The 21,365-nt window shown below is 27.2% G+C and overlaps 1 protein-coding gene across 3 annotated transcripts in view; it reads right to left on the reverse strand.

Annotated features, from left to right (window-relative positions):
- Window positions 1-21,365, reverse strand: part of LOC107451127 (caskin-2) — a 351,713-nt gene that overhangs the window by 126,234 nt on the left and 204,114 nt on the right. For all 3 annotated transcript variants that reach the window (XM_016067122.4, XM_087151724.1, XM_071186767.2), the window contains exons 7-8: window positions 19,472-19,580; window positions 12,737-12,845 (exon numbers count right to left, since the gene is read on the reverse strand). In XM_016067122.4, the coding sequence (XP_015922608.1) occupies window positions 12,737-12,845; window positions 19,472-19,580 (218 nt within the window). The remainder of the gene's footprint in view (window positions 1-12,736; window positions 12,846-19,471; window positions 19,581-21,365) is intronic.

Consider the following 21,365-nt stretch of genomic DNA (forward strand, 5'->3'; position numbering starts at 1 on the left):
ACTTCTTTCCCTATATATATATACTTTGTTCAAGTCCTATATATATATACTTTGTTCAAGTCGCCATTGGGAATCAAGGCCCTATTCTTCACAATGACAGTTCAATGCCTTAAGATATCGCAACCTATTAAGTACTTAATGTAACGAAACTCAAATGGTGTAAACTAAATAGGGCAGATAAAAAAAAGGAACCATGGAGTAACTCGGAGTCGTGGAACCCGTGTTTCTCTGAAGAGGATTAACTTCTGAAAAATTCACGTCCCGCAGTGGACTGATCGATAAGACACGGTTTCCAGCAGATCACCGAAGTCAAGCATCACTAACAGCTCTCAGTAAGTGGGTGGGTGACCACTTGGATCAGTCTGCGTAGGGACCGAGGGTGTGCGGCATTGGTCCTCGTTGAACTGTGCTACCGTAAAGTGCTCGACTTCGCGAGCAGGTCGTCGGGCTACCGAAGCGGGGGTGCCATCCCCTCCGCAGAGGATCAAAATTGTGATGGCATGTCTTCGGATCATCCTCAGGAATGTTTCCCAGACTGTCGCCAATAGCCCTTTGTGCAGCTCTAGTGCGACGTAAATTAACAACAACAACAACAACTGAACAATTCACAACGGCAAATACTAAAGTTAATTATGTAACTATTTTTCTTTCTTTTTTTCGTTGATAGCTATCCTTCTCATTGGCTTTGCATTACATTTTAAAAACCTGCTTTAAAATCCTTAGAGCTTAAAACAAATACAGTACAAAACCCGTTATCCGGAAATCAGAAAACCGGAAAACCAAAAAACCGGAGCGAAATTCGATAAATTTTCCCGCGATTTTTTTTAAAAAGATGTTTTTTTCTTCATAAGATTTTAGGATTTTTCTTTCTTTTTTGAAGGATGTTTACCTTACCATCAGTTTAGAAATAATCATTAGTGTATTACTTCATCGTTTTTTCTTCTTTTTAAGATAATTTCCAAATATATATTTCTTTTTTTAGTTGGGTTTAACGATAAAAAAACGGCTTCTTGTAGCGATTCAGAAAACCGGAAAAATCAGTTATCCGGAATAGCGATGGTCCCGATCGTTCCGGATAATCGGTTCCCTACTGTAGTTCCAAATTTATATTACTAATTTTGGTACTATTTGGTTAGCCCGGCACACGGAAATTTAACTATACTTAATTTTTTTTAATTTTAAATAAAATGAAAAATGAAAAAAAAAATGTTGGTGCAATGGCTACATTTCCTGGCGACTTTTCGCTGGCGTCCGAAAACCAAAAGGTACCTTAATTTTTTATTACTTTGTGCGGGAACACTAAATTATTCTTTTTTTTTTTTTGGTCTAATATGTTCTTAGATGTTATTTTAAATATACTTTTAAAACAATATCATGAGTAAATATAAAAAATATTTATAAAAAAAATTCGCGATCGCAACGCTCGAGTACGCCGTCTAGCGGGAGACTGTAAATATCAGACATTAATTTATCACGTTTTCATTTAGTTCCATCAAAGCCATTGACTGAATCAGACGCCATTTTTTAGCAGCAAATAAGAAACAATATTTCCCTAAGGAAAAGGCCGAAGAACTTGAAAAAAATCTCCAGAATATTAGTAAATCTTTCAGGAACAGAACACGCCAAACATTTGAAGAGAAATTAATCAATAATTTTTAATTTCTATTATCAACAAACTTGCAACTGATGACTTCCGATTTCGGATACTGTTACAGATGTGTGTATTAAGGTAAAATGCATTTCTTCTGTCTTCAATTCATTACGAATTAAAGTGAAGTCAACATTGCTTTCGTCATTCCAGTGAATAGATATGAATTCAGAACATACAGAATTGTAATAGTTATAGCATATTCTTCTTCGTTATAGAATAGTATATATTTCTGTATCCATATGCGGAAAACAACAATAAAAAATTATCCAAGTTACTTGAAATAGTGCCATTTGTGCTGATTCTTAATTAATTTTAATCGTTTTCTTTAGTTTTGAAAGAATAAGTTCAACTAGAATTCAGCTATTCTGTCTTTAGCTACATATTCAAATTCATATCAATTATAAAATTTTACTGTGTAGTATGTTATCTAAAAGTAATGAAGGGATAAACTATGCATATATTATTTGAGAATAAAGTTTTCAAACAAGGAACTTATCATTTTGGAATTCTCCGGGAATTATAAATCAGGTAAGTGCAATGATTTTTACAATAAAAAATTTGCTTGTAAATATTTTTTTTTTTCATTTGATGTTGGTTCTCTACAGAATGGTTTTTTACGTCTGATTAAGAACTATAAGAATAATAAAAAAAGAAATAATATGAAAGTTTTTATTTCAATGTAAAGAATTCTTAAAATCGTTTTTTTATCCTAAGAATTCTTTATTTTCCGTTTTTTAGTTTATAATTTTTTGATAAAAATTGTTCTCAAAATACTTTTTCTGAAAAATTAAATGGTATAACATTATGTGTTTATGTATACTTCTTGTATATTCCAATGTTTGAAGTAATATGATTCAGAAAAGTATGGAATAAAAATTCGGTACTTACTTATTAACGCCACCGCCGCTACAGATTTGGCGGTTTTTAAGTGCCGCCAATCTACACTTAAAATTTTTGCGACAATTCATAAAATAAAACACTTTATTTAAAATCAAAATAGTCAATCGGATTTCGGTGGAAAATGAGCCGATATAGAGTTTAGCATAGATTCAAAACAATCATATCGCCATATGAACTATGATAAATAAGATTCCAAATGAAATAACATTTCCAAAACGTACGTTTACCAAGATAAAGTTTTATGTTGTGGGAATTGGTACATTTTCGTTTTTTCGGTAAAATATTTCCCTCCTGAAAAAATAAAATTGCTTCTTGTTTTGTTTTTGGCAAATCCCAAAGACGAATTTTCGTAGCACTAAAAATGGCGACAAAAAAGAATTGTTTTTTTTTGTTTTTGTTTCGTCCGCATTCTTTATTTTACGTTTCTTAGTTTCTAAATAATAATTTTTATTGAAACTTGAAATTTTTTGATAAAAATTGTTGTCAAAAAACTTTGCTTACAAAATTAAATTTCATAAAATTATGAGGCTTATGTATACTTTTTGTTCATTTTAATTTTTGAAGTAATATGATTCTTAAAACTATAGAATGTAAAGTTTAAATGGGCCTTTCATGTTATATCATTAAATTTAGTAATACTATTTCTCGGGAAATTAGGTTTTAACTCTTATAAGAAATATACATATTTTTTCTGTTAATGTACAAATATTTTTCCGATGCGTTTTGGATATTCCTTCTCTAATAAAAAGAGATACCATTTAGTTTTCGTTTGCAGAAGAAAGAATATCAAGCATTTTTCTTTTTTAAATTTAATTAGCCACAATAAAGAAGGAACGTTGCAATGCTACACGCTACATTAACGACGTCTCCAGAGTAACTGAATGACGGTTCATATAGAAATCGCAGGTAAGCGGCTCACACAACAACGCCCCCTATAGTTCGTTGCGATCGCGAATAGCTACAACTTACTATTAAAAAATTATTTCTGACTAAAAACGAAACACATTTTGGTTGGCATTGTTCATAAATATCAGGAACATTATTTCCCATTTAAGAGGTGAAGTAAGAAAATATAAAAGATAATATTTTGAGGTATTTCTGTCATGTTAATTACCCAATAAATTTATTCCATTTTAGAACGGCCTTTTCAGGAATAGAATAATGAGAAATGGAAGATATGGAATTTAAAAATAAAAGGGAGAAAAGGGAAATAATGCATTTTTAGGGAATCTTCTTTCACTTCTCATAAACTACATTCTCTGATGACTAAAAAGAACCAAGAGAAAGGGAAAATGCAAAGAAAAAAATTCCCCTGCCAGCAAACGCAGCAGAATCTTTATGAAAAAGAAAGGAATATGGTTCGAATCCGACTTCCTTATTGGAGTGAAACTTTAAAGAGGATTCGTCAAGCATTAGCATTTAGGAATAGGGATTTCTTATTGAAAAGAAGGGATTAAATTGGACGACTTTCTCGATATTTTGAGAGATATCGCCGTCATTTATGCAAGATTCATTAAATCTAAAAGCCTTCCTATGTGCATATTTGATACAGAGAATTGCTTTTTTCCCTGGAAAATTTTGGACTATAGTGATATGCGCATGCGCCATTTTTTGAGGAATCATTAGATGAAATGCGAAAAAGTTTTCGCCATTTTTTAATATAGAAGAATGTTGAAGAGTGTTTCAAACAGCGAATCGCTAGGAATAAATTTAATATTTATATTTCCGTAAACAAAATCGAATATTTTGGTTTAAGAAATATTAATCTTTCAATAAAAATTGTTATAACGATTAAAGCTGCATTTTTTAATGTTTAATCTTATCATTGATTATTAATTTTATTTTTGAGATAAAGAACAAAAAAATAAAATTAATAATAAGCATAATCATACATAAATGTTTAAAAAGCCTTTCTTTTCCTTTTCAAATTTAATTTAGACGTAGTTCAGCAACTTAGAAATAGACCTAGCAATTAATGAGTTTGCGAACTATACATTACAAATTTAAATTTTATATTTCTATCTTAATGTTTGTGATTATATTCATTTAGAAGTACTAAATATGCAAACTTTAATAAATTACAAATTAATAAAAAAAACTTCTATGTTTCAATCTTATTGATTGTGATTATATTCATTTATAAGTACTGAATTTGTGATCTTTGATAATAAATTAATAATCAATATGTATTATGTTTCAGTCAATATTTGTTTCAATCAATATATTTCAATCAATATGCAATATGTTTCAATCAATATGTTTCAATATTGCGATTATATGATACAACATATTACGTCATAAGATGTCTTTTTTTAAAACCAATAACATTATTTTTCACAAACGCTTTAACGAATCCATTATTTAGTCGTAGTTAACATCTAAATATATCTATAAAATTATTTGAAAAAATTGCATTACCTTCAAAACCATTCATAGAAATGATTTTAAGTAATTCTGAAATTTAAATCTGGTCTTGTTGAAAAATGATTGAAATTTAAAAAAAAAAATCTGATCCAAGTTTAATAATATTAATATTTTATTCCATTAGATGCAAAATTCAATAATGAATAATCCTTTAAAATCAAACGAAGTATTTCAGATGAGGATTTAAAAAAAGAAAAAAAAAAAAAGCGATTAAAGCTTTTTTTTCTCGAAAGATTTTTATTAGTAACAAGATTACAAAATTCTAATCGGAGGAAAAAAGTATTTTATCTTTTCCAAACATTAGGATAGATTGCTCAAATACTTCATTTTTAAATCACTACATTTTCATGCAGAATCATTTAGTTTATATATTGAATAATAAACTTAAAAGTGTTTCATTAAAATAGTTATTTAATATCATTTAAACCTTGAGCGTTTTTTCAACAATTTATTTTTTATTTAGCTGAAATTAATAAAAATAATAGGTTTCTTTAATATTACCAAGGAATCCATAAATTATTGTCACCAATGTAAAATAAAACTTTAGTAAATCTAATAATTTCAAATTTTTTATTAATATTACAGTTTAATTAACATATTATTAACACTACATAAACATTATTACACATGCATGTTACATATACATGTCTTAGAAGAGGTATTACATATAAATGCCTTATATAATACCTAAGCATTTTTTAAAGCGCCTTTCTATATTCATATATTTCAATAAAACTAAGCATGTTAACGGTGTTATGAACTATACTTAAAATATATGAATTCATATCTATTCATACTTATTACTGAATTCATATTTATTTTCTACACAGAAAATGATCCCCAGAATTTTGCAAAATTTAAAAAAAAAAAAATTTGATAGAATGAGCTTAAGTTGAGCGCAAAAATGAGTAATTAAATTTTGCGCAACTTACAGATAATTGGTAAAATAAACTTCCAAATTACTCGATTAAAAAATTCATTCGCTTCAAAAATACTCAAATTGGAAATAACAGTTGACATGCTTCAAGTGTTGAAAATAAAACAAAAAACAAGCTCCTATTTTTAAGATTTGCTAGACATGAAAGAGAAAAAACAAAAGTGATTTGAAGTGAGTAAATTCAACAATATTTCACATCACTTTTGTTTCTTTCCATTCACGATTGGCAAGTCTTGAAAATAGGAGCCTGTTTTTGAGCGCTTGAAACATGTTGACTGTTATTTCCTATTTGTGTATTTTTGAAGCGGATGAAGGTTTAAACCAAATATTATCTTACAGCTTAAATTTCCAGCGATTATTTATTTGAAGGTTTCAAATTTTGCAGCACAGTCGGAAAAAAAGTAAAATGATGTTCCAAATGTTGATGTTGCATGAATGATTATAATGATTTATACAGATAAAAGTAATAAAAACATCTTTTTCCCATTCTTCATGAAACACCATTATTATAAAAAATGATGTTTTTTCTATAAATAAGAACATTCGACACATCAAGGTTCTTAGTGGTGTATTTAAGGAGCATGACGTAAATTGTTTTATAAATATGTCGTTTTTGATATTTTTAAATTGCATATAGATCTTATGATTGCCTAAATGAAATAGTCAGTGACGCAAGTCCTAAAAATAAGAAGTTTTAATGACACACATATTCATTTTTGTAATAAAATAACGAAACAGGAAACGGAAGAGACGCACAATTAACGCGGTGGTTCCTCGAATAAATTTTTAACTATTTTGAAAGCTACCATCAAAAAGATGAAGAAAAAAAATATTGAAGTGAAATAATTAACGCGCATAAATTCATAAGCAAGTACAGAAATGGTTTATGTTCTGAATTTGTTTTTCAAAAAATTTAAAAGGTTGTATTTATAATGGCTATTTTATCGTTTTAGGTTTATCAAATGAACCAACAAAAAAAGCGCTGGTCTAATTTTTAGTGTGAAATTAGATGCCAATTAAAAACAATCTTTTATAACTTCAAAATCTTAGTGAAATTATTTTATTTTACTTATGAAAATTCATTTATTTTTGGCACATTCATTTTCCCTTTCAATTAATTTATTAATTATTTATTTTAAAAATTTGATTGAAAAAATTGATAAAAATTTGGTTTATTATTTTAGTTATCAGAAATTTATTTTAACCAGTGAAGTTAAACTTAAGACTGCACGACACTATTTGATGCAATTGAATTTTCATTTGTAAAAATTGATTTATAGTCTTACTTGATAAGCAAGTGACAGGTGCTCGGTCAAGTTTTTCGGAAGGAACGGTTTGTCAGTATTGCCATCTGTTGACGAACTTGGTAGATATTTTTAAAATTTGACGAAAATAAAAACTTAAGTTACCTAAACAAAACGCAGTCTATTTTCTTCCGTTTACCTAATTGATTTTTCAAATCAATGGTCATTTTCGAGTATTTCCTATGCTTTAAAATATGCCATAAAAAACTAGATAATTAGATATCTCTATCTCTATGTCACTAAGAAATAGCTTTTCTTCACAGCTAAATGACCACGATATTTTTTTTAAACTAAAATATTAATTTATGATTCGAAATAACTTACATTTTGTCAAGAGTTCTAAAATTTAGAGTAAGGAGTAACACTTAGTATACCGAATTCGGCAGGTGTAAATAAATAAATAAATGAATAACTAAAGAGCGATTGAAGGCAATCTAGAGTGAAAAATATCCTTCATTGATATAACATATAAAAAACGACTTGTAAACATTATCAAATTCTTTTAACAAACATTCAACTTAAGTGAGGAAAAATATGGTAAAAAAAAAGGTTAAGTCAGTTTTTATTTAACTCTTTTGGCTTTTATATCAGTTTATTTAAAACTTTAAAAAATATAAAGATACAACATGTGGTTAAATGGATGTTTAAAGGAATGCCAAACAAAATGTTAGTTAATAGTATAACAAATAGTTAAAAACAAAGTTTTAAATAAAAAAAAATCATTAAAAAATGAGTAAAGATGGACGCAAACGCTGGTAAAATAACTTTTAGCTAACTGAACTATTTTATTTGAAATAAACAAATACGAGGAGCATTTTATCATCTAGAAATATTAAATAAGATTATATAAACAGAAATAAATGAAAATTATTATAATTCTTTTTTTTTCCCTATAATAATACTCCAAGTATTTGAAATCATATTTTACTCTTGAATTTTGTTCCCAGAACCAAATTGTATATAATTTATGGAAACACACTTTGCCATAAATATGTGATGGCTAAAGATAATAGAATTCTTTCTACTAGTTTAGTACAGTTCAATAAATGCATATTATTTATATTGTTGTTAAAACCTAGTAATTTTATAAACCTAAACACGCATATTTCTTTGAAGAAAAATCAGATCGAAAACGATACGGCAAATAAACCGCGCCCTCTCCATATTCGAAGCCCACCAACCATTTTGTTTAATTTTTTTTTCTTTTCTAGTCTGCATCGCAATGATGTTTGTTGGTTTAATGACAGAGTCGAGAATGTAGCAAATTCAACATTTTTATTTTTATTTTTCTTAGCCTGCCCCTTGAAATAGTTTTAAAAGTGTTGCAAAGAGTGGGTTTTGTTACGAGGCGACTTGACAACACATGTGATGTGTGGGCCATAGATGTCAATTTTGATAAAGACTGGAATTTTGGTAGAATTACTTAATTCATCAAAACTAGTAAACATGTTAGTATTTATCGAAATTTTGAGGAGATTTTATATGAATGTGATGCGTTTTTTAGTTTCCAAACTAGCTTTACCTATATTTTTATTTTCTTCTGAAATTAAAAGTATTCAGATATTGCCCAGTGCTGATTTAATATCGTTTCGTTAGTGATTCGGGCATAGAAAATGAATTCTTATGGTTTAATTGTCATAGATTTCTTTCCTCATTTATCCAAAATATAAATTTTTATTTGTTTGAAATATTTTTAAAGTAACTAAATAAATAAAATAAAATTTTTCCAGTGTTTCCAGCATTAGAAATTAATTCCTTGGATGTAAAAATTAATTAATTCAAAAAAATAAAAAGTTCCAAATCTTGAATTTAAAAAAAATCAAACTACTTTATAGTGCAAATATAATTCCGATAATCTTAACAGATTATTTTAGTACTTATTAGACTGCTTTTTATAATTAAAAAAATTCAAAATATATTTTTGCTAGTAATTAAAACGTCAGAAAAAAAATATATAAAAACGACACGGGTGTCCCATCTGCGTCAAATGATTAAAAGCGGAATGGATAAATTTTTGACGGAATGGATAAATTTGCAATAGATAAATTTTTGAATATGAATTTTTAAAAAAATATCAAACTACTTTTCATGATTTTTTTTATTCTAGTGCAAATATAATTCCGATAATCCAACAAATTATTTTAGTACTTGTTAGACTGTTTTTTATAATTAAAATATTTCACAATATATTTTTGCTAGTAATTACAGAGTCAGAAAAAATAATAATAAAAACGACACCAGTGTCCCATTTGCCTCAAAGGGTTAACAGCGGAATGGATAAATTTTTGACAGAATAAATAAATTTGTAATAGATAAATTTTTTAATATGAATTTCAAAAAAAATCAAACTACTTTTTTGGGATTTTTTTATTTTAGTGCAAATAATTTCGATAATCTAACAGATTATTTTAGTACTTATTAGACTGTTTTTTATAACTAAAATATTTCACAATATATTTTTTTCTAGTAATTAGAGCGACAGAAAAAAATAAAAAATAAAAACGACACCGGTGTCCCATCTGCGTCAAAGGGTTAACAGCAGAATGGATAAATTTTTGACAGAATAAATAAATTTGTAATAGATAAATTTTTGAATATGAATTTAAAAAAAAATCCAACTACCTTTTTGGGATTTTTTTTATTTTAGTGTAAATATAATTCCAATATTCTAACAGATTATTTTAGTAATTATTATACTATTTTTTATAATCAAAAAATGTCAAAATATATTTTTGCTAGAAATTAGAGAGTCAGAAACGGTGTAGAAATTTTCAAAGATGGGTAAAGAAAACTTACATTAATTTTAAATTACGCTTTGTACAAGATCTTGGATGACGATCGAAAAAATATATGTAATTAATATACAATTATAAATCGCAATACTGATCGTAAATTATATCACTAAAAAGAGCATTATTTCAGTACGCTTTTATCGTTTTTTTTCAATCGTCGTTTTTTAATGGATAATAGATTATTAAAAAAAATTATGCCTATCTTAAAATCTTGGAAATTATTATTCTTTTGCGCAAATCTAATAAATGACTTTTGATAAATGAATAGATAATAATTCAATAACTATTAAATGGCACCGAATTTGTTTTATTTTGATGTCTTTCTTCTTAAACCAATAAATTTTGCCCTAACCCAGACGGAATTTTTTTCCTCTCTTATAACAGATGTTCGAAGACAGATTACGACACCTACACACTAAGGTGTTTGAACGAATGAACTGTCTTTATAGAATACTAATGAGGTTGGCGCTTTTTTGGAATTAGTTCAAAGAAAATACATAATAAAAATGTAATAAATTTATAGGGAAATATCAACGCTATTATATTTTAATATTTGATATGATATAAAAATAATTTTTAAAAAAAAAAAACAATATACAAAATGGTCAAAATATACAATATATAAATATATACAATGTACAAAATGGTCAAAAATAAATAATTGAAAGGAGTTCGCAAGATTTTCTTATGGTAACTTAAATCAGAAGAATTAATGAGACATTAACCAAAGGAAAGTTTTGTGATTAAAGTTAAAAAAATTTCTATTTAATAAGTGTTTAGCAAGAAGTAAATAAAAAAAACAACATATGGAAATGATTGAGTTTACAATTTTAAGAAGCACCCTAAAATTAAATCCTTTACAAAAATGTAGAATTTCGGAACTCAGATATTTGATAATGTGTGAAAGATATAAAAAATACAATTTTTGGAACAAATATCTCAAATTCGATGACAAAATTTAAGAATAAAAAACACAGAATTTTGGAGCAAATATCTCAGAAATAAGATTATGTGTTTAAGAAGAAAAATAAGTTTTGGAACAAATATCTCAGATATTGGATAACGTATTTAAGAAATAAAATACAAAATTGAGGCAAAAATATCTTGAGAAATTCGAAAATGTATTAAAGAATATAAAATATAGACATTTGTAACAAATATCTCAGATATTCAATAATGTACTTAAGAGTATAAAATACGAGATTTTGGAACAACTATCTCAGAAGTTTGATAACGTATTTGAGAATAATTTCAGGACAAATATCGCAGAAATTCTATAACCCATTCTTGGATTAAAATAGAGTTTTAGAAAAATAACTTTATTATTCCATAATGTATTTAAAAATAGAACATACAGAATTTCGGGACAAATATCATAGAAATTACATTATGTATTTAGTAATATAAATACAGAAATTTGAAACAAATATCTCAGAAATTCAATTACTTATTTAAGAATAAAAATAGATAATAATAAAAAAAATATTTCCTATGTATTCAATAATGAATTTAAAAAAGAATATAAAATACAGAATTTTGGGAAAAATATCTTAGAAATTCAATATCGAATTTAAGAACAAAACAAGTATCTCTGATATTTGACAATTTATTTAAGAGTATAAAATACGGAATTTCAGAAAAACTATCTCAGAAATTTGATAACGTAATTAAGTATAATTTCAGGACAAATATCGCAAAACTTCTATAAAGCATTTTTGGATAAAAATAATGAGTTTTGGAAAAGTATCTTTATTATTCGATGATGTATTTATAAGTATAACTAATAGAATTTCGGGATAAATATCATAGAAATTAAATAGTATATTTAAGAATATAAAATACAGGATTTCGGTACAAATATCTCAAAAATTCTACGTATTTAATAATTTAAAACACAGAAATTCAATTACGAAATTAAGAATAAATATAGAGAATTCTGAAAAAATATTCTAAGTATTCGATAATGAATTTAAGAAAGAATAAAAAAATCCAGAATTGCGGAGGGGGGGGGGATTTCAGAAATTCGATAGCGTATTTACAAATAATTTCGAGACAATGTCTCAGAAATTCGATAATGTATTTAAGAATATTAAATAAAGAATTTCGAAGCAAATCTCAGAAATTCGATAATGTATTTAAGAAAAATTTTAGGATAAATATCTCAGAATTATTCGGAACAAATATTTCTAACATATTTGAGCTCTTTCCCATTATTTAAGGAATGATTAATTTTTACAAAATTGCTTTTAAAACATGACAATTTCAAAGAAACAAATTTTTTTTTTTAAATTGGAAAAAAAAAAAAGTCGAAGTTTTATCTTCGCAGCTTACAGTAAAGTATTGCTTTGATAAACTGTTTCTTTTCTCCTGTAAAATATCCTCCAAAAAATATAAATAAATAAAAGAACATCTAAAGATTTCTAAAGATAACGTCAGATAGTCTCAAAATATTATTGTTTAAAGATCGAATAAAATTCTGTTTGAATCATGCTATATTTCTATACAAAACGATTCAAAAGCAGACGATAGTATAATTATAATATCTATCTATTAGAATGAAAATGTTCAATTAGAAGACTTTTGAATCTTTCTGCTCCATTTATAATTAGGAAAGGAAAAGTTATTTATTTATGCACCCGTTGTTACTAAAAAGCAAATAGTAAGTAACAACAACTGAAAAGAATATAGAAAAGGTAGGAGAAAAAAAAGTTAAGAATTAAAAATTTACCTTTCAGAATGTTTTTCATTTCTTTTTCAGCATGGCAAGTAGTGAAGGAGCGAACTATGTCCAAGGCAGTTTGGTCATAAGAATTCGGTTTGTTGACATCTACACCACTCTACAAAAGCACAAATTAATAAATTGTTAATTAAAATGTTATTAAGTAATATATTATATCATTTAAAAAAGTTGATATTTAGAATTTTATGCTATTTCAGAGAATGAGATTATATTTGTATACGGCTAGAAAATACAAATTTTTTAAAAATGAAAAATAATATTTAAATAAAACTAGAAACTCTGGTTTTATAAAAAATTTCATATTTATACCCTTGGAAGGTCATCATAACTAGAATTTCAAGTCTGTAAGGATTCAGTTTATAAATAACGGTAGATAACAAAAGTAGATAAATAATAAAAGTGGAAAAAAATAATAATAAAAGTAGAAAAATTTTAAGAATGAATTTGCTTTGTTTTTATTTCGCATTGCATTTGAATTACATGTTATTGAAAACTCTAATATTGATGTAAAATATGTATGACTACAATTTTAAATGAAAATTTGAAATATTTATTTTTTTGAATAATAAGTTTTGCTTAGGAAGGGGTTCTAAACTCTTTCCTTTGCTGTACTGCTTTTCACATACTTTTTTATACGAATTTTTATTTCAATTAAATTCAAAGCAACTTTTTTTGAAGCATTGCGTGCAGGGTGCTGAATTTTAAAAATTATTAAATTTTCTCGTTATTACTTATTATGTACCAGTTATACATTATATAACTTGATATATAATATATGTATCTATATAATATTATTTATTCAAAAAGAAAAGGGTAGTTCTATTTAGTTAAATTATTGGTTACAGGTTAAAAAAAACTGTTTTATGATTAGAAATTTAATTTAAATAAATCAATATAAATTCTTAATAAATTATTAATTCTAATATAATATATGTATCTATATAATATTATTTCTTCAAAAATAAAATTTTATTCAGTTTTTTTTTCCTGAGATATTTTTAGGAAGCTTAGGGTAGTTTTATTTAATTAAATTATTGGTTAAAGGTTAAAAAAAATGCTTTATGATTAGAAATTTAATTTAAATAAATCAATAAATTATTAATTCTTTTTATAATTAGTATATAATATCTAATTTTAGAAAAATTATAACACTATTCCATTATACAAACGGTTTAATAACAATAATTTTCAAATATTTTGGAAAAATCTCTTTTAATTTATTTGAGGAATCTAACATGGTGCTGCCATCTATAGAGTTAAAACTCAAGTAGAGTATAAATAAAGTAATCATATGATTTTTCTAAGTATAATATTGAAATATAAAAAAGAAAGGTAATTTCATACATTTAAATTTAAGTAGCGTTAATTAATAGAAATTTATTATAGACAAACTGTTGATAAATAAGTAAAGCTTGTTTTCATTATGGAAGCAAACCAAAACAATTACATTTTCAGTCTTTTTACAAGTGATTATGAATGATATAAAATCCTTGATTTCACATTTAATTGAACTGCAATATAAATTTATCACAGAAATAATTAATTCTTGATATTCACATACTGACTCTGGAAATTTTTCAATAACTAATTCAGATAATATTAGAATTTATTTTATAAATAAATTTCATTTAATAAATAATATTAATTTCTAATAGGCACCAATTTTTAATTAATTAAAATTATGCAATATAATAAACAATGATTCAAAAATCATTTGATGACCTTCACAGTGCCACAGTACGAATGGTTTTAAAAACATACCATAAGCGTAACTAATTTATTTATATGCATTTTATTCCTTTCATTATTTTAGGAAAATAGTTCTTTGAATAATAGTTGTTCGCGAAATTATAGGAAAAAAAATGTTCTAGTTAATCTATAGTAGTCTGTAGTTTATTTACAAATATTTCAAGAAATACAATTGTTAAAATATATACATATATATATCTTGGATAATTTCAGATTTGAACTATTTTTGGGCATTTAGCAATGTGTTTTAAAATTTGTAAGAGTTTTTTTTCTTTCAAATAAAATGAAACTTGCTCATAGAAGATTCTTTCAATGATTTTCAAGTAAATATTACGTTAATTAATAAATAAAATATTATTGAAAAATTGTGATTTAAGTTTAAAGAGATTGTTAATGATTACATAATGAAACAAATAAGTCAATAATGATTTAATTAAGTATATGTAATTATAGAAATGATATTTTGAAATCTGTTGTGTATTCATTATATTATAATAATCATTAACATTCATTAAACAAAAAATCATTAACAAATTGAACCAAAAATGCATCATAACTTCAGTAAAAAAAATACACATTACGGGTTGTAAATTAACATTTAATAGAGGTTATCAAAACAAAAATGCCTTAGAAATGTAACGAATCATCATTGAAGAAGGCAGACTGAAAACAGCATAACCTGTTTCACGAAACAAGCGAAGGAGTTGAAATGCGTTTATTTGTAACACCTCCAAGTTTTTAGTGATTTTAGTCTCCACCTAGTTGTGATCCGTTAGATTTTGTCAGCTTTTTTGTTTTCCACTCTTAAACATTGATTCGTATCCCTAATTATGCATACTACGTCATTTTTTGCAAGGGTTTTAAAAATACACTTTAAAGGCAGTAATTACGTAACACCCTGCAGCCAATTTTCGACGGTTTCGCATTCTAGCACGTCATGCAAAATATTAAAGAAAGCTAAGCACTATCTATCAGATAGAGTTTTTTTTCTTTCTTAAATTTCCGTTTTTCACCATATTGCTGAAACTACACTGTTAAAAAAAGTAATTAGGGGGCAATTACTTTTTTAACAGTGTAGTTTCAGCAATATAGTGAAAAACGGAAATTTAAGAAAGAAAAAAAAATCTGATAGATAGTCTTTAGTGTTAGATAGACAGTGTTTTTTAGTGTTGGATAAATTAAATACAAAACTGCAACTAATATATTCTTAAATATAAAACTGTTATTGTTGTTAGAACTGTTTGAGCGGTAAGTGCAGTTCGGTGCCCAAAAATGTATCTGTAACTTAAATACATAACTATAACATGGTGCGTATCCAAATTATTCATCAAAAAATAAGCACTTTTAAGCACTTTTCAAGCACTCAAAAATATTTTTAAGCGCTTGAAAAAATATCATAATTAGGCAAGGTTGGAAAGTTTTTGACAATTGACGGTCTTATATTGTTTTAACTGACAAGTAAAAAAAAAAAAAAAAAACGTTCGTCCTTGTTTTTGACAATTGTAAAAAAACCTTTCGGCCTTGTTTTTGACAATTGTCAAAATTCATGAAATTTTGAATCATTTAAAACGAATTTCATACGTTATGAACTGACAATAAGCCGAAATAGATTGGGATTGAATTGATTGTGAAAACGTTGAATAGAACAATGTGAACTGTGTCTTTTTGCGTAATTCGTAGCGAAAATCAACATGATAAAGGAAAAAACTCATTTTGAAAAAGGGAAAATTAAGCACTTTTTAAAAACGACCATTGAAAAAAGCACCTATAAGGGCTTTTAAAAAACGAAAATAAGCAATTTTTAAAAACGCTACGCACCCTGTATAACAAATATATTCCTAAATATGAAAACTGTTGTTGTTGTTAAAACTGTTTGCGCAGTAACTAGAGTTCGGAGCTCGAAAATGTATTTGTAACTAAAATATGAAATTATAACAAATACATTCTTAAATATAAAACTGTTTGCGCGGTAACTGCAGTTCGGTGCTCAAAAATGTATTGGTAACTAAAATACAAAACTGCAATAAATATATTCGTAAAAATAAAACTGTTAAAAAAAAATCAAACCAAACTGTAGTTATCGAAAAATTGTATGTAATTGACAAAATCATAATTCTTTGAAATGATTAGTGCGAATATTCCCCCCCCCCCCGAATGGCAGGCACTGAACTTTAATCGTTTCGCCTTAGAAGATGCTAGAAGTGTTACTCATTTCGCGTTACCCAGAGGGCACCAGTGAACCAAAGTCACGGAGGCGAGTAACATTGCCCACGCCACACTGCCACAAACCCGTTCATAGGCTGGGCCACATTCACACACAACAGAGGACAACAAAAGAGAGAGAAACAGACATGCCCCGAGCGGGATTCAAACCCGTGGCCATTGGCTTCGCAGTCTGGAGCGCTAACCGCTCGGCCACCTGTGCGAAGATATTATGTGCTTGTTTTAAAATGAAATGTTTTTGCAATGAAGATATTAAACTGATTCTAATGTGCGTGGACTTATGCGTTGTCAATAAACAAACACACATAAAAAAGAATAAAGAGATAAATAAAAAACTATAACAGTAAAAAAGTAAATAAAACATGTGACCGTATGCATTGCAAATGATTTTAGTTTATCTTAACACCAAAAATGGTAGCAAATAAACTTTTACAGCATCAGAAAGGTTCGAATACCGGACAAGGCACGGATGTTCTTTCATTCTCTGTACTATGTGTCCTAACTGTGGGAATCTTAACGTTGGCCATCTTAATATGGTGCCCCTGAAAGAGTAGCCAAGAAATCTGACCTACTGATACCTGGTTGGTTCGAATGCCACTTGCCACACGGGCAAGTCAGCATGGTGAAACCGAGCAAATTTAAGGCAGAGTGTGCGATTCCTGTTTTTCAGCGGCGCCATCTATGGTCAAGAATGTGACTTCTGCCACATCATACGTCACACCTGTATAAAAGGCGGACCCATTCATACATCCATTCATTCCTACACAGATCGTAATTTTGACCTGAATCAGAGAACGATCGATCTCCAATCCAGTACCCCCAGAGGTTTGATTTGTTATGGGAACATGGAGAACTTTGTGACTCGACAGAATTTTAGCGTGCATCAGTCACCAACTACACGGGGAGTCTTAAGCCGGCGGGGTTCGAACCCACGAACTCTCGGACATGGGCCCAGCGCCCTACCGACCAGGCTTTCCCGGCCCTACTGATACCTGAATGACGAGAGTCAATGGAGTGAGCATTGGCAAAATTGCCCTGTAGCTAAATTTTTTCGGGCTTTCTATGACAAACTTCCCGAGCACAAATATTTTGCTTTCAGATACTTTCAATTATAACAATTACTAATTTAAAGTAACAAAAACGTTGTGTCAACAGAATAAAGTATAGAATAAGAAATGCATAAAAATTTTTTTTTCATTGTATAAGTAATATTTCTTTAATTCTAATATTATAGGCGATATTCTCGCATTTTGTAGGCGTCATTATTTCCTCTTTCTAATTTTGTAAATCATTACACAAATTAAAATTCATAAATAAATTAAACTATAATAAATTAAAATTCGTACATAAATTAAAAATCGTAAAATGTAAGCAGTAATTCCCAAAATAAAGATCACGAATCACGCGAATAGGATTCTTTAAAAAAGAGATACTCAAGTAAGTGTATGTAAAATATGGTGTTCTTTAACACTAGAAAGACGGAAAATTAGTATATATAGTTCGTTCACCAGAAGTTGAGACTTGGCTCCACCTCCTGGGACGCAGAGTTCATTTCAGAGCGGGAGTTAGAAGAGAAACATCTCCGTTGTTGAAATTGAGACAACCCTTAATTTGCGCCAAACACGAAAAGTGAATTCTTTTTCAGTCACTTACTTTGCTTTATCATCTACTATTATACATTTTGTTACACTTGCTAATTAAATATAGTTTAAATTTAAAAACTGCTGTTCTCCCAGCGAAATGTCTCATAAAGGACAAACTATTCACTCAAAAGAAAGAAATATCATAAAAAAAGGGTGCAAAATATCATCCAATTTATTAAATATTTATTGTTAAAAAAAATGCACATAAAGTTTGCGAAATTAATATTTTTGCCAAACGATCGCCAAATAGCAACATTGTTCAGGATTGCTCACAACCTTCTCCCAAAAATGGCGAAATAGTATCGTCGTATACCACGTGATGAAGGCGGAGCCAAGTGCCAACTCCTGGTGAACGAGCTATACCTATATTGCCCAAAAGCAGTCAAAATAACTGGATTGTAAACGCGTAAATAAATTTGTTTTAAATTAATTTTTAACATTTTTTATATTATTTACAGTTATATAACAAGTTATTAGTAATTATTAACAATAAAAAAAATTATATGTTGTACAAAAAGTCATAAAATTCTCAGAAATTGTGTCATTATTATACATCATTATTTTTCTAATTGAAATCAAAAGCAGTCAAAATGACTTCCTTAGGCAATCTAGTGTTAAAGAGAAACAAAATGAAAGAAAGAACATCATTTCTAGAGCGGACTATCATTTAAACTTACGCGATTTATTTATTTTAATTAATTTCATTAATTCAAATTTATTTAATTTGAAACTCGAGCTGAAGCTAGTCATTACCGATTTTTTTAAAATCTCAAATGAGAATTAGAAAAATAATGATCATTTGTTTAATCTCTGATGCGTAAGAAAGACATACTTGAAAAAAAAAAAAAAAAACTGAACATTCTTTAAATAATGATGCAGAAAAGAAAACCAAAATTTTTCACTTCCGAAATGAAAAATCTTTCTGCAAAAACTCTGTAACGGTTTGCGACATTGTCGCCGCAATTCTGCCACGGGAAGTGTAGTAACTATTAATCGCACAAATCAAAGCATTTTTGCACATTGCTTTTAAAACGCTTTCCTCTTAATTAAGATTATTATGCAAAATGATAAGGAATTATGAAAATATTAAAGATATTGTTATACTGACCTCTATGAGCATTCGTACTACATCCAACTTCCCATGCATAGCTGCTTCGTGCAAAGCTGTACCACGTAGCGTAGAACGGTTGATATCAACTCCAGCATTTAATAACAATCTGCAAGTAGAAAGCAAAGTTAACTAAATACATATATTTAAACTTTATAAAAGAAGAAAGAAGGGTAAAAGGATGCAAATTCTATCTTCTTTAATTACTGCAAAAGCCCGACTAATTTTCTTTGACCATATCAGTAAAATAATCCATCCAAATTAAGTATTCACGTGAAAGGTGTCACTAAATTTTATAAAGAGTGAGTAGCCAGATTTTTCAACAAAAAAGCACCTTTTAGGTTCTTTGTAAGCAGTCAAAAATTATTTTTTATCACTTTCCAAACAAAAAAAAAAAAAAAAAAAAAAAAAAAAATTCGTAATTAGGATCTATGTAATAATAAAAAATTTTCTATCGTTTAAAATTCTTAATTTATAAGCATAAAATCAATAAAATTCAAAAACATTTTCAAAAACTTAGTAACTACTTAAACATAATCGTGATAAAATATCTAGTTTCTAATAAATATTGCAGAAAAAATTGTGAAAATCGTGCATATTTTGTAATTTAGAACGACAGTCGACATTAAGTACTTTTTACAAACCCCGAATGAAAGAGCACGTTTTAGGTACTTTGTAAGCACTCAAAAAATTTTTTTTATCACGTTCCAAAAAAAAAAAAAATCTTAATTAGGATCAGTGCAGTTATAAATTTTTTTTTCTTCTATCGTTTAAAATTCTTAATTTATAAACATAAAATCAATAAAATTCAAAAACATTTTCAAAAACTTTACATAATCGTGATAAAATATCTAGTTTCTAATAAATATTGCAGAAAAAATTGTGAAAATCGTGCATATTTTGTAATTTAGAACGACAGTCGACATTAAGTACTTTTTACAAACCCCGAATGAAAGAGCACGTTTTAGGTACTTTGTAAGCACTCAAAAATTTTTTTTTATCACGTTCCAAAAAAAAAAAAAATCTTAATTAGGATCAGTGCAGTTATAAATTTTTTTTTCTTCTATCGTTTAAAATTCTTAATTTATAAACATAAAATCAATAAAATTCAAAAACATTTTCAAAAACTTTACATAATCGTGATAAAATATCTAGTTTCTAATAAATATTGCAGAAAAAATTGTGAAAATCGTGCATATTTTGTAATTTAGAACGACAGTCGACATTAAGTACTTTTTACAAACCCCGAATGAAAGAGCACGTTTTAGGTACTTTGTAAGCACTCAAAAAATTTTTTTTATCACGTTCCAAAAAAAAAAAAAAAAAAATCTTAATTAGGATCAGTGCAGTTATAAATTTTTTTTTCTTCTATCGTTTAAAATTCTTAATTTATAAACATAAAATCAATAAAATTCAAAAACATTTTCAAAAACTTTACATAATCGTGATAAAATATCTAGTTTCTAATAAATATTGCAGAAAAAATTGTGAAAATCGTGCATATTTTGTAATTTAGAACGACAGTCGACATTAAGTACTTTTTACAAACCCCGAATGAAAGAGCACGTTTTAGGTACTTTGTAAGCACTCAAAAAAATTTTTTTATCACGTTCCAAAAAAAAAAAAATCTTAATTAGGATCAGTGCAGTTATAAATTTTTTTTTCTTCTATCGTTTAAAATTCTTAATTTATAAACATAAAATCAATAAAATTCAAAAACATTTTCAAAAACTTTACATAATCGTGATAAAATATCTAGTTTCTAATAAATATTGCAGAAAAAATTATGAAAATCGTGCATATTTTGTAATTTAGAACGACAGTCGACATTAAGTACTTTTTACAAACCCCGAATGAAAGAGCACGTTTTAGGTACTTTGTAAGCACTCAAAAA

Source organism: Parasteatoda tepidariorum, chromosome 9 (genome assembly GCF_982258835.1).
Source record: "Parasteatoda tepidariorum strain Cologne lab strain chromosome 9, Ptep-v5.0, whole genome shotgun sequence".
Taxonomy (NCBI): Eukaryota; Metazoa; Arthropoda; class Arachnida; order Araneae; family Theridiidae; genus Parasteatoda; species Parasteatoda tepidariorum.